A 16,378-nucleotide genomic window follows, 5' to 3' on the forward strand; every position below is an offset into this window, starting at 1 on the left:
ACTGACAACCCGAGAGAGATTGTGGAGGGCGGGGGAGAAACACGACTATTGGACTCATTTTACCAAAATGGGTGTAATTTGCTTGCAGTTGCCATTTGGAAATCTTTTTCATGTTTCATAAAGTACGGCAGAGAACTGAAGAGTGGAAAACTGCTTTAGAAATTGCCTGACAAAATAACAGACACAAGGTTTTCAGTCCATCTCAGTGCTACCACCCCACCCATCAAGAAAAGAAGATAGAGGCAAGAATAGAGGCAGGAAGAAAGGAGTACCTGGAGTAACAGCCCGATGACGAGCAATAGCCCAACTTTGCTGGCTCTCCAGTTTTGCTATTCAGCTCTGTTTCATTATTTTTGTCTGTACTATCCAGCTATATCGTATACTGTTTTGTTAGTGCTCTAATTCTGTGATCCAGTGTTATTCACTGTGGTTGTACGTTCTACATGGTTCTTATTGCGTTTTTTAAAATTATGTAATCCGCCTTGAGTCTTGGTGAGAGAAGGACAGGCTATAAATTAAGTAAGTAAATAAATAAATATATGTCCTCTGGGGGTTCTCAGAACTGAGACCGGAGGCTGCATCTTAAGTCTTCAAGTTTAACTACCAGAGTCTCTAGGGCAGGGGCTTTTTTAGACCTGGTTCATACATTACCTATCCATCTACCTGGTTATTTAAAACATTTGTATTCTGCGCATCCAACACAATGCTCTCCAAACAACTACTGTGTACAAGGAAACAACCATCGTCAATCAAATCCAACCGATAAAGCTAATAAAAACATATACAGCTCAACTCACAGCTAGTCGAGCCATGAAAAACAAACAAGAATCGTTAAAACTCTAAATTGGTAGAGGACATAACAACCTGATGCTTATATACGAGTGTGAAAGAGAAAAGACACATGCAGGAGAATACATACAAGAAGCAAATTAGGGGGTAAAATGAACACCTAGCAGCTTAAATAACCCAGACAGGGCTTTTTTTCTGGGAAAAGAGGTGGTGGAACTCAGTGAGTTGCCCTCGGAGAAAATGGTCAAATGGCTGGTGGCCCCGCCCCCTGATCTCCAGACAGAGGTGACCATTTTCAAGAGGTTCCGGAATTCCGTTCCCCCGCGTTCCCCCTGAAAAAAAGCCCTGAACCCAGAGCTTCTCAGAGCTTGGAAACTGAGCAAGGTCGTCCATAGCCACTACTTGGATGGGAGACCACCAAGGGACACTGGGGTCGCTATGCAGAGGAAGGTAATTGCAAACCTCTTCTGCTCATCGGTTGCCTTGAAAGCCCCATCAGGTGGAATTTCATGGATTTGCCATAAGGTGGCTGCAACTTGACAGTACCAAACTATTGATCATAATTAAAATGGACATATGGAGCTGTCTTATATCGAGTCAGACCGTTGGTCTATCAAGGTTGGTATTGTCCGCTCTGACTAATAGTGGCTCTCTAGGTCTCAAGTCATGATATTACCTGGAGATGCTGTGGACTGAACCTTGGAAGTGCTGTGTACCAATCAGATGCTCTACCACTGAGCCATAGTGAGAATGGACCTCAGTACTTCAGACTGCAGGTGGAGGGTGATGTTTTGGAACTCCGTCCTGTGTTACACCTGTCCCTGCAAACAGGACAGCAAGCAAGCAAAGAAGAAGGGGCAAAATCATTCTCCCAGCTTTCCGTCTGCAGAGAAGTTTGTACATGAAGGGACATTCAAAGCTGGAATCCACCCTCTGAAGGCCATGCTGTTATTTCTGAGTGCTGCTAACCTAGGGTTGCCAGCCTCCAGGTAGTGGCTGAAGATCTCCTGGAATTACAACTGGTCTCCAGGCCACAGGGATCAGTTCACCTGGAGAAAATGGCTACTTTTGGGGATGGAATTATGCCATGCCAAGGTCCTTTCCCTCCCCAAACTACACTTTCTCCAGATTTCTCCAGGTTTCACCTCCCAAATCTCCAGGAATTTCCCAACTTGGAGCTGGCAACCCTATGCGAACCGGTTCCCACCTCACTCACCAAATATAACCCGGGTTTTATTTGGCCCATTATACAACATTCCTGAGAAGGAAAAGATTGTTTGCAGGAAGAATAGATTACCAAAAACTCTCCCCCCCCCCCTTCTGGGCTAAAAACAATGGGGCAGTTTTGATAGGAGAAATGGCATGGGGCAGAAAGACTTAGTCCTCCCTTCCTTGCTCTGGGGCTCTAGTCCATGCCAGGGTCGCCTGCAACTGCTTTGTAGGCTGAATTTCATGATGGGGGAATCATGCCAAGTCACATGTACTTTGGCCTAAGCAAAAATCATCATCAGTAAGAAGGCCCAGAGAGCCGGGACAAGCCATTAAGGAAACAAACTGGGTTTTCTGCCACGTAATGTGTGGAACAACCACTGTTGCTTTAATAGCTGCCCAGGTGAAGAACATAAATCAACATTATTTACCAGAATACTTCATGTCGCTTGGAACTGCAGAAGGAACCAGCTCGTAGAGCAAAAAGAGAAGATATGCGCAGGATGATGGCTTTTAATAAAACCTAGCAGAAGGGAAAAGCTGCCGGTGGCAGCCTCAGTAATAAAGAGAAAGGTTCTGGAATTAGCTGTGTGGCAGTATATTTCCAGGATAATACAAAAGCGTTTTCCTCTGGATGGAAACTGCAGTCGACTTGGAGGATTCATTGGGCATCGGAGGATGAAATTAATGGCTCCCACTCGAGGCAATGACGAGGCAAGGATGTTAAACAGCTCCCCCCGCCCATCTCCTTAAAGAGTGGAGAACCTTCCTTCTTTCCTTCCTTCCTTCCAAGTTCCTGATCCCGATGCAAGTTTCATTCATTCTCTTCCCACATGCTTTCATCTTCCTAATTTACCTTTCGTGCCTGGGATTGTTTTGGTGGAAAAGAACCACAGGGAATGAATGAATTGTTTCCAAGAAGCAGAAGAGAAAATGAGATTGTGTCTCTAAAAGCAACTAACATGCAATCCTAAGCAGGTCTACTCAGAATCCTGCTGAAGTCTACTCAGTGAGACTGAATTCAAAGAGTGTTAGGTTAGCACTGTTCCAGTGCAATCCTAAACAGAGTTATATCCCTCTAGATGCATTGACTTCAATAGCCTTAGAAGGCTATAACATTGTTTAGGACTGCACTGGATGTTTGAGGATGCCCCCCCCCCTTTGAAGCTCAGCTCTCTCAAGCACTCACCAGGTGGCCTCATTTAGCTAGCTATGTTTCTTAGCTTCTCATCTGCAATATGAGGATTATAACGAGACTCACCTACTATGCAGGATGTTGTAAAGAATGCAAGAAGATTCATCTTTCAAAGTGCTATGTAAGTGCTATTATTGGAACACATGGGATTATTGTTCCTTTGATGCTGCTTTATTTTGAGCCAAACTCATTCGTTCTATGGAAACCATTTCAGAGGGTAGCTGTGTTAGTCTGCTGTGGAAAAAAATTAGCCAGAGTCTAGTGATCTGTCCAGGCTAGCCTGATCTCTTCATCTTTTGGAAACTAAGCAGGCTCAGCCCTGTTCATATTTGAATGAGAGGTAAAAGGTAAAGGTAGTCCCCTGTGCAAGCACTGAGTCATTACTGACCCATGGGGGGATGTTGCATCACAATGTTCCTTGGCAGATTTTTTGTTACAGAGTGGTTTGCCATTGCCTTCCCCAGTCATCTACACTTTACCCCCAGGAAACTGGGTACTCATTTTACCGACCTCGGAAGGATGGAAGGCTGAGTCAACCTTGAGCCAGCTACCTGAACCCGGCTTCCGCTTGGATCAAACTCAGGTCACGAGCAGAACTTGGGCTGCAGTACTGCATCTTACCGCTCTGTGCCACAGGACCACCAAGGAAGTCCAGAGTTGCTGTGCAGAGGCAGGCAACGGCAAACCATCTCTGAATGTCTCTTGCCTTAAAAACCCAATGAGGTCCTCCTAAATTGGCTGCAACTTAATGGCACTTTCTACTGCCAGCGGTAGCCTAAAGACTAAGAATTTTATTCCAGTGGCTGCTACTGGATAAAGTGGGCTCTAGCCCATAAAAGATTAGGCTGGAATAAAATCTCGTTAGTCTCTAAGATGCTGCTAGAATTCTTTGGGAGCAATTCTAAGCAGGTCGACTCAGAAGTAAGTTCCATCGTATTCAATGGGGCTTACTCCCAGGGAAGTGACCTTAGGATTGCACCCTATGAGTTACTCTCCTAAGAGCACCCATCCATCATGTTTGGATTGAGTCCCCCTCCTTCAACTTCTTGCATTGTTGCAGTCATCAGAAGGATAGCTAGATGCAGCCAGGCACCCCCCATCATGTGGGAATTCAGGTCCATCTGAGCATGTCCCTCCTTTCAGCTTCAGCTGTTATCAGCGGGCTAGCAGAGAAAGAGCAGGAAGTAGCCAGACAGCCTTTAGAGGTGTTGGGATTCATCTCAGCAAATGAATGTTTTTGATTCAACCTGCGTTATCACGTGCAATTTTGGTCCTTATGAATTAAATTGGGAGTCAACATTTGACTGAGCAGCACGGATAAAAATATAATTAATAAATGCTGGTATAAACATTGCAAAAGGATTATGTGTTTGCTGTTCTGTCTCCAGCTACCAGGGGGAGAAGGATCTTACTTGGTGGTCAAGAGCTGGGGTCGGACTCAGGAGGAGCCATGCAAGAGCTGGAGCCCTGCAAGCTGGTTGAGGGCAAAGCAGGCCACCCAGCTCCGAAGACTACTCCTGGGATTCAGCTGGCCAGGGTTCAACTGGGACAGAATCCTGCAAAGGTTTAGTTATATTCACTAGTGTGATGATCTAGTGCCGCAGCTGGGGCATGGGCTGCAAGGCTGGCTCTGTGCCCCTGCTGGGCTGCTTCTGTGCTTCCTCTGTCTCCCCTGCTCCTGCTGGGTGGAGGCAGACCCTGGAGGGCTGGTGGTTCAGGCCCTGACCGGCACAGGGAGACAAAGCTGTGACCGAATCTGGAGGCCCCGGGGTGAGATCCTGGAGATCCTGGCTGCAGGCTGTTTGGTCATGGTCTTGGGAGCTGAGAGGAATCCCGTTGGGCTGGAGTCTCCCCAGGCACCCTGACCCTCCACAGACAGCATTCCCGACTCCTCCTGCTCATCTGATTCCTCCTTAGAAGAATGTGGGACTACGGCTGGCTTAATGCTCCATTGACCATTCAACCCTAAGCACTAGGACTATGGCTGGCTCAGAGCCAGTGTAGTGAAGTTGCTAGAGTGACAGACTAGGATCTGCTGTTTTATTCTCTGCTCTGCCATGGAAACTCACTGGGCGACCCTTGGACCAATCACTCACTCTCGGCCTAACCTACTTCACGGGGTTTGTTGTGAGGAAAAATGGAGGAGAGGAGAAAGACATCCCCATTCTCTCATTGAGGAGAAAGGTGGGGTATAAATGAAGTTAAATAAATGAATAAAATGGGGCCATGTCACTCACTATGGGGGAAAGGCCTTTGTGGTCCAGAAGGGAGACGTGAATTGTCTACCAGCTTCAAGATCACTGATGAGATAGTCCCACATTGTCGTTCAGCCTAACATTCCCAGTATATCCCTATCGTTGAACTTCAAGAAATACTAACCTTCAACAGCAGCAAAATCTCCTGATATCTGACATGACTCGACACCTTCTCACTCATTGCCCTGCTATGCTATACCTGGAACTCCAATCCAGAACACCTGTGTGATGCCGCCTCTTTCATATCCCTCTTTGAAACCCATGTGTTTTTTAAGCCTTTGGCACAACATTTTATTAATTTATTTCATTTTTTCGCTTTCATTTGTACCAGACCTTTCTCCCCAAATGGGGTCCCAAAGCAGTATACATCATTCTCCTCTCCTCTATTTTATATGCACAACAACCCTGAGAGGTAGGTTAGCTTGACAGTATGTGACTGGCCCAAGGTCACTCAGCAAGCTTCCACAGCAGACTGGATATTCAAACCTGGGTCTCTCAAGTCCTTGTCTGAAACTCTAACCTCTACACCACACTGTCTCTCACCCCTAATGGAAACTACACTTTACATTGAAATAGGTTTACTCTTATTCACCCCTTTCACCTCCCTCCTTTCTCCTTTTCTGTCTGCCATTTCAGAATTATGACTGTAAACTCCCTGGGGGCAGAGACCTGTCTTTTTTTATTTGCTTGTGCTGTTGGTGTAAAGTACCATCTCCGTTGATGGTGTATAAAATAATTGCTGTAAAATAATAAAAATTCCCTCTTCACATGTTAAAGATGGTGGGATTCCCTCCTAACGTAGGCTTGGTGTCAGGTGCAATCCACATTAGGAATTACGAGGATAAAAACTTGGAGTTAAGGTGACCCCTGGTCTTCCACCATGTGAGATTGAATCTGAATTAAATTTATGAGAATTTAAAATTAAAAGAACAGGATATTGTGAACAAGACCTATAACTCAATCTTTCATTTCTTATATTTATTTATTTATCTATTTATTTATTTATTTATTACGTTTCTAGACCGCCTTCCCCGTAGGGTGGTGTAACAACATACAATTTATAACATACAGTTTAAAACAATAAAAACATGAATGATCATTTAAAAACATTATCCATGTGCAATAAAATTTCTCAGATGGCGGATATAAATTTGTGTCACACTTTATGAGCTCCTGCATGGGTGGTGGACGGTCTTCAGTGGTATGGCCGGTGAGAGGACAGCCTAGCCCCACCAAATGCCTGGTGGAACATCTCCGTCTTGCAGGCCCGGCGGAAAGATAACAAATCCCGCCGGGCCCTAGTCTCCTTAGACAGAGAGTTCCACCAGGTTGGAGCCAAGACTGAAAAGGCCCTGGCTCTGGTATAGACTGGCTGGTATAAGCTCTGGCAGACTGGATAGAAATGCAGAATTACTGTGAAATCCTAGCCCCTTTGCCGTTTCTGTTTGTAGTCTTAGCTAGCCTCATAAGCAGATCTTGGTATCCAAAGAGCAAAGGCTTCGCTATACCTTCCAAACAGCCTACAGAGTGCTTTGGCTCCCAGTTCCCAACCCATTCAGCAGCGCTTGGCAAAGACACTCATCAGTATGATGATTGCCTTTCCCTACCTATCACTGTTAACGTTAGCAGCCTGTGGAAGAATGGAGGATCTTGTACCCCACCTTGTAGGAACAGAAAAGAGCAAGAGCCCCGTAGCACCTATAAGACTAACAAAACTGTGGTAGGCTATGAGCTTTCATGAGTCAATGCTCACTTCTTCAGAAGGGTGGGATGCAAATGTGATTGATAGTTAGAGAGACAAACACCCAGAGTTCATGTATCGCAAGCTTTCCCATACTCATCCCACTCTAAAGGTGGGTTCAAGCTCAGAGGTCACTTAGAGATTCAAAACAGCACCAGAGGGTTGGTAAGGTATCCCTCGGCTACCCCTTGCAAGTACTGCCTCTGGAAGTCATTCTCAGAGTTAGGGGGACATGGTTCAGTAGCTCCTCCTTTCCCAAAAATGATGTTGATACTTCCCATAGTTCCCTTCTCAGGATAAAGATGAATAAATAAATATGACGGCACATAGACTCTCTTGAAAGCTTATACCCTGGATATCTTGCTGGTCCTTATGGTGCTACTGGACCTGAATCTTGCTCTAAATAAATAAATGAAAGAAAAACAAGAAAAGAATGAGGAGGGCATCATATTGTACAGCTGGAAGTCAATGGATAACAACGTCCACTGAACTAGTTGTGCAGCTTGAGCATCACTATTTTCTGTCATCGCAGTGATAAAAACGAGCAAGTTGTCGTCCACATGAGACTGCTTTCCTAGGGCTTTTGTTGGGTATAATATTTTGTCTAAAGACTTCATGGGCAAAGATAAAAGGCAGTTTAATACTAAGAGAGTTTCACTAGCTAGCAGTTTCTTTCTAGTCACAAGTCAAAATGCTGGTTCTTACCTATAAAATCTTAAATCTATGGCTAGGGTATCTAAAGGAGCACCTCCTAGCACATGAACCCTCCTGATCATTGTAGGTAAGGTAAAGGTGCAAGCACCGAGTCTTTACTGACCCATGGGGAGACGTCGCATCATGACGTTTTCTTGGCAGACTTTTGTTACCGAGTGGTTTACCATTGCCTTCCCCAGTCATCTACACTTTACCCCCAGGAAACTGGGTACTCATTTTACTGACCTCGAGAGGATGGAAGGCTGAGTCAACCTTGAGCTGGCTACCTGAACCCGGCTTCTGCCAGGATCGAACTCAGGTCACAAGCAGAACTTGGGCTGCAGTACTGCAGCTTACCACTCTGCGCCACCTTTTGCGCCACTACCCTCAGAGGTAAGGTGGTGGTTACCTGAGACAGCCAGCGCCGGATCTAGGGTTGCCCGCACCCGGGGCAACCCTAGGCTGACCACCTCGCATGTGCGTGCAGTGCGTATGTGCGTTCCCCGTGCTGCATGATGATGTCACCGAAGTGACATCATCACGCAGGGCGGAACAGCGGAGGCAGGTGGCGGAGCTGGGAAGCCGCCCGCGCCATTCGCCTCCTTGCAGGTGAATGGCGCGGGCGGCCTCGCAGCCCCCCACGCTGCCTTTCGCCTGCCCCGCAGGACAGGGGGCAGCCGGCTTGCCGTGCACCCCCTGCCCTGCAGGGCAGGCAAAGGGCAGTGCGGTGGCCCATGTCATTTGCCTGCCCTGCAGGAGAGGGGGCAGCCAGCTGCCCCCTGTCCTGCGGGGCAGGCGCATGGTGCAGGTGGCCTCGCAGCCCCCCACGCTGCCTTTCGCCTGCCCCGCGGGACAGGGGGTGACTGGCTTGCCGCGCACCCCCTGTCCTGCAGGGCAGGCAAAAGGCAGCGCGGCCACCTGCGCCATTCGCCTGCCCCGCAGGATAGGGGGCGGCAAGCCGGCCACCCCCTGTCCTGCAGGGCAGGCGAAAGGCAGCGTGGGGGGCTGCGAGGCTGACCGCGCTGCTGCCTGCGCCCTCTGGCATCTGGCAGCTGCTCCCGGAGCCCCCTCCCTGGTGGCGCCAGGGGCAGACTACCCCCCCTGCCCCCCCTCGATCCGGCCCTGGAGACAGCATATTGTTTGCTGTGGTCCCTTGTCTAGGTCATTCTCTCCCCAAACCCATTTCTTAGAATGAGTTTGGGGAAGTTCTGGCATGTGGTAAAATCACAGTTATGCACTCAGGTGGGGTCCCAAAATGTCTTGGCTGTTAATTTTAATCTTCGATTTGCTGATATTTTTTTGTTTCAATTTAAACTGTCTCAGTATATCATATTGTCTATATTATATTTTAAAGTTGCTTGTTTCTGCTTACTTGGTGTATTCTGTTTTATTGTTAATGTTGCATTTGTGGGGCGGGGGGAAACAAAATTGTATGATACCAAATCTGATCTCCTGCAGTATTGACTAATCTACTTGGCAGCAATTCTCCAGGCGGAGAAGGGTCTCCCTCAACACCTGCTACCTTATATCCTTTTAAATGGAGGGGCTGCAGAGTGAACATAAGACCACCAGCATGCAGAGCAGATACAGTACCACGAAGCCATGCTTCTCTCAGAGCTAGGTGGGATTATAAACACTTTAATCCGATTTTGTTTGTTTATAAACTGTCTTGAGAAGCCTGGGGGTTGGAAGGCAAATTAGATATATTTTAAATAAATATGAGCAGGCTTTCTCAAGGCATATTTTAAGAGATACTAGCCTCTTGCCCCCGCTTTTAGTTATCCCCCCAACTTTAGCTACAATATGGGGGGAATCATTAGAGGGTTTTAAAAAAATGCTGTTGATGTTTTAATAAATGTGCCTGAGCTTGTGCCTTAGAATGTATAGCTTCAGAGCTTTTTGTAGCAATGGCTAGTTGTAACAGTACAACCTGCTTTTATAGTCTGATAGCAGATACAATTTAAATATATGGATGGTTAGATGGATGGTTAGATGGATGGTTAGATGGATAGAGAGACAGACAGACTCAAGCAGAATTCCTTATCAAAGTACCATCCCTTGCAGATTTCCTTTGAGAAATGAAATGACAGCATATCTGTTTTTCAAGCTTTAAAGCCTTCCTTGGTTGACTTTGTTTGAATTATGCCCCCTCCTCTTTACAAAGCTGACCTGCCTTAGCCAAGAATCTCTTGCTGAAGTATCAATTAACGCCCCCCCCCAACTATTGTATCCTTTTGGGGCCAGTAGACACCAGACCAGAAGCCAAAATGATCTGACACAGGCACCCATGGTTGGATTTTCTAATAAAGTTGTCATTGCCTAGCAACATGAGCTTCAAAAGTATGGACTATTTGCACTCACATGTTACGGTAGCAGTAGGGGGAGAGCGAGGGACTAGCTTGCTTCCTGAAAGTTCCCCTCTTAGAGACCAATGGGCTTTGGTCCTTTGACTTTTCTGAACGTGCATGAGATAGCAACACCATGACACTGATATGAAATACACACCAAGTCTCATTATTTAATTTTACTTAGTAGTGAAAGTGTACGTGAGTCAGAGGCAGAGGGAGACAATTAGTAAGGTTACCAGATCAAGTTACTTTGTGGGCTGTATGCAAACAGTGAACCGTTCAGTGGAAATCCTCAGTACAGGTGACACAGAAGTGTTAGACATAGTCCCATGGACACTCACAGGTGATGCCTCTGCCCCAACTGTGCAATTGATGCAAACATAACCAGAAACTGATAGAACAAAGGGCAGCATGAAAATTTGGAGTCATTATGTAGTTTAGCCATTGGACAAGAATATTTCTACATGGGGTTTTGTCTAAACTCAGCTGTTACCTGCAAGACACCAAGCAAGAGTGCCAGTTCTGGCATTATCCTTATTAGATCAAATGATAACCGTGGAGAAGTCCCATGGTTATCTACAGGTGGTACACAAAAGCTCAGAACCGGCAGTTCTGCCCCAAGGAACGACTTAAGGAACGAAGCATAGGGCTTAGAGTGTTGGACTAAGACCTGGAAGACCAAGGTTCAAATCCCAAATTGCCAAGAAATTTTTGGTATCTTTAGGCTAGTAACTTACTCTCGTTCAGCTGATAAACCTCACAGGGGTGTTGTGAGGATAAATGCAGGAGAGGAGACTATAAACCCCATTCCTTTTTGTATGTGTATATAGAGGCAATCCTAGTGCAGCTAAGTCATTACAAAACATAAGCATGGCAATTCTTCTAGATGCATTTATTTCGATGCATGGTCCACCCCATGCAATATATTAAAAACCAGTTTAAAATGCTATTAAAACTCAGATGCAAATGAGTTACAAATGCATCACAGAAGGCTAAAAACTGTCAACTAGTGAACAGCTCTTTGATATCTAGTAAATTTTTTATCCCATCCTCCTTCCGAAGAGCTCAGGGTGGTAAACAACATCATCCAACCCTCCTCTGTTTTAGCCTCACAGCATCCCTGTGAGTTCCGTAGGGCTAAGAGGGAGAGAAGGATTGCCCCAAGGTCACTCAGGGAACCTTAGGACTGAGCAGAAACTCTAACCCGGGTCTCCCCTATTGTAGTCCAACAGTCTAATCTCACAATACCATGTGCTGCTGCTGCTGCTGCTGTTTCGGAATAATGAACTATTCTCCTGCAGTCCAGCAAAGCTAAGAAAAGTTTCCATTCCCTCCTACCCATCCGTACAGGTACCACCCCAAGACTCAGCCCCCCCCCCGCCCGGGAAATGACAAAAGGCAACTCCATTCCCCTTGCAGCAGACTCGACCCAGCGCCCCCCCCCCCCCCCCGCGGGACAGTCTCTTACCTGGGCAGCGGCTTGCGGGAAGTGATGCTGGCCACGATGCTGCTGCCGGGTCTGGGCGAGGCCACTGCTTTGAAGGTCCCCCTCCAGAACTTCTCGAAGAGCTGCTTCTCGCCTTGCTGGACGCTCGCCATAGTTTGGCCACAACGCCTCTGCCGCGCTTGGAGCTCTCCAAGGTGCTGAATTTTACATCCAAGGTGGGCGCTCTGTGCACCGGCGCCTCGCGAAGCCGGGGAGCACGCCGGGCTACGGCGGACAGCCTCTAAAACCAGGAATGGGTCTCTTGAGCAGGGCTGGGGTCGGCAAGCCGTGCGGGGCGTGGGTGCGTGTGGCTGTCTCGCAATCCGGCTGTGCGTGCGCGCCGGCCAAGGCGTTTTGTCTCCTGTACAATGTGACGTGCGATTGGGGGCCGGTCAATTTCAGGAGCTCTGCGCGCTCTCTCTTTGGCTTGCTCCCTCCTCCGTCTGCTTCGGAGACGCACACAAAAGGCAGCGTCTCCTGCCGGAATCAGCATCACAAAGGACGGCTAGTCCCCGGGGTGGTCGGGCGTGTGCCTGTTAGTGTCTTGGGAGGGGAGACTGGAGGGCGGGGGCGAGCAGGACTGTGAGCCAGAAGGGATTAATCTGATAAGGGGCGGAAATGAACGCTCAAGTAACTCTCCCAGCTGTGAGCACCCCCGAAATGGAGATGGAGGGCGGTTGGGAAGGAACAGTCCTAATTAAATAAATCACCTCCATTCTTGGAGGAGAGAAGAAAAAGGACCCTGCCAACTGCAAGTCCATTAAAGCTGGCTTGTCTGAGTAATGCCATTTTCTGTGGAAGCCCCCCCCCCCCGCCACATCCATCTTCATCTGCCAGTGCCCATTGTCTGGATCACTTCTGCCCCAAAATACTTCATTCACACATGGCAAGGTAAACTTGCATTGCCAAAGTACATGAGAAAGGATGAGCCCTATTTTAATGTTAAGGCTGGCCCCTGGTGCAGGGCATCACAGCAAATGCATCGTGTGGATTCTAAGTGATCTGTTGATCAAATCTGCAGACACCTGCCTCTGAATAAAACAGGAATTCTGAAGGAAAAATCCAGTTTGTTTGGATCATCCTAAAATGGCACCTGCAACTCATGGATGGGGCCCATTTAAATTCTTGCATTAAAATGATTAATTTGTTATTTAAAAATATCTGATGCTCAATCAATTGGAATATACCTATTTAATATTTAATACATTAAAGCTCTTGATTGATCAGTGTAACTAATTGCTCAATTAAATGTTGCTGCTCTAGTTAAACAAGTCAGATTTCAACTTGCCTGTAATTATCCTCTAATGAACTGAAAGCAGAACCCTAATCCCAGATGGTAGAAGAATGATTATTGGTGCAGTACAGAATGGCACTCAGCACATGTTCAGAGACACTCATCCTTATTTCATGCGTCCTAGAACTGAGCATGGATCACTGAAAAGTGTTCTGTGGGTCCAGGTTGAATATCAAATTGAGTTCTCTAAAGATCTTGATGCCAGATGTGGTAGATACAATATGACACCCTGGCCAAGGAGCCATTCAGTTCCATGACACCAAAGTAGTGTTGGCAAAAAAAGATGCAGAAGTGAAAACAGCAGCAGAAGCCAAAGAAGAAGAAGTAGAAGAAGAAGCCACCTATTGTAAAGTTCCAAAGGGTCTCTCCAAGCTTGGGTGAACGGGCAATAAAATGGTAGAGTGTATTGTAAGTGTAAACTGATGCTCAATAGAGAGAAACATTCTTAACTCCACATAATAATATACATCCAGATACACACATGTGATGAAGTGAGCTCTGACTCATGGAAGCTTTTTCTGGAATAAATTTTGTTAATCTAAGATATAATTGAACTCCTGTTTTATTTTACTGCTAGGGACTAACAGTGCAATCCTAGAAGACAACCTTCTAGATCCACTGAACTCAATGAGCTTAGAAGGCTCTAACTCCACTCAGCATTGCATATGGAACAAGCTTCTTATATATGATCACAGGGTCTGAGCAAGCTCTTACTGCCTTCAAGAGAGATCTTGGGGTTGCAGTGGACAAACCTTTGAAAAATGTCAACTTAGTGGGCTGCAGTGATGAAAAAAGAGTCAGAGTCAGAATTGGGAATTATTGCTGATTGGAACAGAGAATAGGCTAGTATTCCCCCCACCCCTGCAGCGTTTTCTGCAAGTGGTCAAAATCATGAGCTTTGAGCTGGGACACCCTCAATACAAAACTCAGCCACAGCTTACCAGCCCCCAACATTTTGGGAACCCATTAACAAGAACATTGCCCTGCATTATAGATTTCTTGTAAAGATGACTTAGGCAACACACATTAAAGCCAAACTAGGCAATACACAAGGGATGCATTGAACAATCTTTTGTTTTTAATTGAACAGCAGCATTGGAGATTGTGATGAGAAGCAGAAAACTGGCTGCTTAACCATTGCCCTTCCTGCTATTTTCCTCCCCCCAACTGTCTTCCCATCTACAATAAGAAAGATATGGGATCCCAGAACTTTTCTTGTGCAAGCAGCTTAAAGAAAGGTGACTTTGAGCAAACAAATGGCAAGAAAGGAAAGGGCTTCTAAGCCCTCGTCCCACTGTTACTCAAGGGGTAAAATTAATAATAATGAGACAATGCATCCCCCACAAATTGTCTGCTTTGGCCCTAAGAGCTTTGTGCATTTAGAAAATGCATTTTAAAACGACAAAGTATGACATGTTAACATTTTTTTAAAAAAAAAATGGAAATAATTTTTGATAATTTGAAGTACTTTTCTCCTCATCTTTTTCTACTTTTAACTCTAAAGGAGAAAATAGAAAAGACAATGATTGCAAAGTTGTGACACTCTAGAGCCTAATTGGTTTAAAGTATTAGCTTGTCTGGAAATGCCTTACTCCATTAGAACAGTCAAAAAATACAGGCAGCCACGTGGGTCCATTCGGGAGGGGAAGCAAATTGGAACATAATACAGAATTACACCCTGTACCAACAATATTTCCCCCCAGTTTTTCTCTTTGCAGGAAGAAGATCCCCGGATCTCCAGCTATAAGGATTTCTGATAACAGGCCTCTTCTCTGTTGGAGAGTTGCTTCCAATGTGACATAGTATTCAGTGCACGTGAAGCCCCACAGAGATGCAAGTATCACCCCCCTGCAAGCAATTTTGGCCCTGAGAAAATGGCAGAGGGAGGAAGGCTGAAGCCCTCTCCACCTACAGCAGTCCCAAGCTCAACTGAGAGACGAATTACACCAGGAGGAGCAGGTGAAGGGAGTTGCAATGTTAGCCGGGAAGCTGAATTTTAAAAGAGACCGGAAGGCTTTGTTAATTTCCCCTCTCTACAGAGCCAAGGAGATCACTGCTCAAAGGGTTTATTTCCCTTTTGCCTCTTAGAAGGGGGTGAAACTGACAGAGCCTTCCAGAGGCAAAGGGGAAATTAACAAACCCTCTGAGCAGTGATCTCCCTGGCTCTGTAGAGAGGGGAAATTAACAAAGCCTTCTGAGCACTTTTAAAACTCAGCTTCCCGGTGAACATTGCGACTCCTTTCACGTGCTCTTCTTCATGTATTCATTTCTTGTAGCTTGGCTCTGAGCCTCCCCAAGCACACTTGGGAACGACTCTCCCCCAACGTCACATTTGGCTGTGCAAACTCAACTCAGGCCAGATATAACCTAGTTTGGATCCTGGATGGACTGGCAGTTTGGTTAGACTAAGGCAGATGCAGCTGCTCCTATTGAAGAGGAAAGGCTGTAGCACAGCAGTAGAGCACTGGCTTTGCAGGGAGAAGGCCCTAGGTTCAAATTCATGTGGTCATCATGGAGTCCTGGATGCAGTGGCTGCTAGCTGCAATAGACAGCATTGAGCCAGACAGATCAATAGTCTGACTCCATATGAGGCAACCTCATCATATGTCTTCCCAGCATCCTGCCCTTTGTCTAGTCTGTTTAAGGCAGGGCCCTGCCTGCTGAGCAAATGGAGAAGCTTCCACAGGTTTCCTTGCATTGGGAAAAGTAGCAGGAGCCTTGTGGCACCAGAAAGACTGATATCTTTTTATTCTAGTGTAAGCTTTTCAGAATGCATCTGAAGAAGTCCACAAATGTTTATACTAGAATAAAAATGTTTAAAAGATGCCACAAGGTCCCTGTTTATTTTTTGCTGTGACAGACTATCATGGCTACTCCTATGTGAGGAGACTCCTAGAGCACCCCTACTTTTCCCCCTTGCGATGATGCTGGTGCCCCTATATGGGCAGAGAGGCTGGGCAGAGACTCTCTGTTCTGTGTGGGGGCTTCTTTCTCCATGGGGAGAAAGTCATAGATACATTCACCGCAGCATCTTCATTTCTCAAGGTTGTCTTCAGTTCTTGTTGCAATACAAAGAAAGGAAATTAAGTGAGCTGATAACAATAACTCTTTGTATTCATGTAGCACTTTAGCATGTTCAAATATATTAACTCGGCAATACTTACAACCATCCTGTAAAGTAGCTAATCCTATATTACAGGTGGCATTTACCTAAAGCTACTTATTTATGGTGATAGAAGACCCAAGATTTGAACCAAGTACTTCTTGGTTTAGAGATCAGTGTCAGACATTATGCTACATGGTAGATATAGACATATATGTGGGGTGAAAATCAAATAAAAGACAGCTGATCCATAGCAACCCTTGCA

The 16,378-nt window shown here is 46.1% G+C and overlaps 1 protein-coding gene across 1 annotated transcript in view; it reads right to left on the reverse strand.

Annotated features, from left to right (window-relative positions):
* SRRM4 (serine/arginine repetitive matrix 4) overlaps window positions 1-11,829 on the reverse strand; it is a 162,755-nt gene extending 150,926 nt beyond the window's left edge. Inside the window, exon 1 of the mRNA XM_054996159.1 lies at window positions 11,699-11,829. Coding sequence (XP_054852134.1) covers window positions 11,699-11,829 — 131 coding nt within the window. The remainder of the gene's footprint in view (window positions 1-11,698) is intronic.
* Window positions 11,830-16,378: the final 4,549 nt, after the last annotated feature.

This window comes from Eublepharis macularius, chromosome 13 (genome assembly GCF_028583425.1).
Source record: "Eublepharis macularius isolate TG4126 chromosome 13, MPM_Emac_v1.0, whole genome shotgun sequence".
NCBI lineage: Eukaryota > Metazoa > Chordata > Lepidosauria > Squamata > Eublepharidae > Eublepharis > Eublepharis macularius.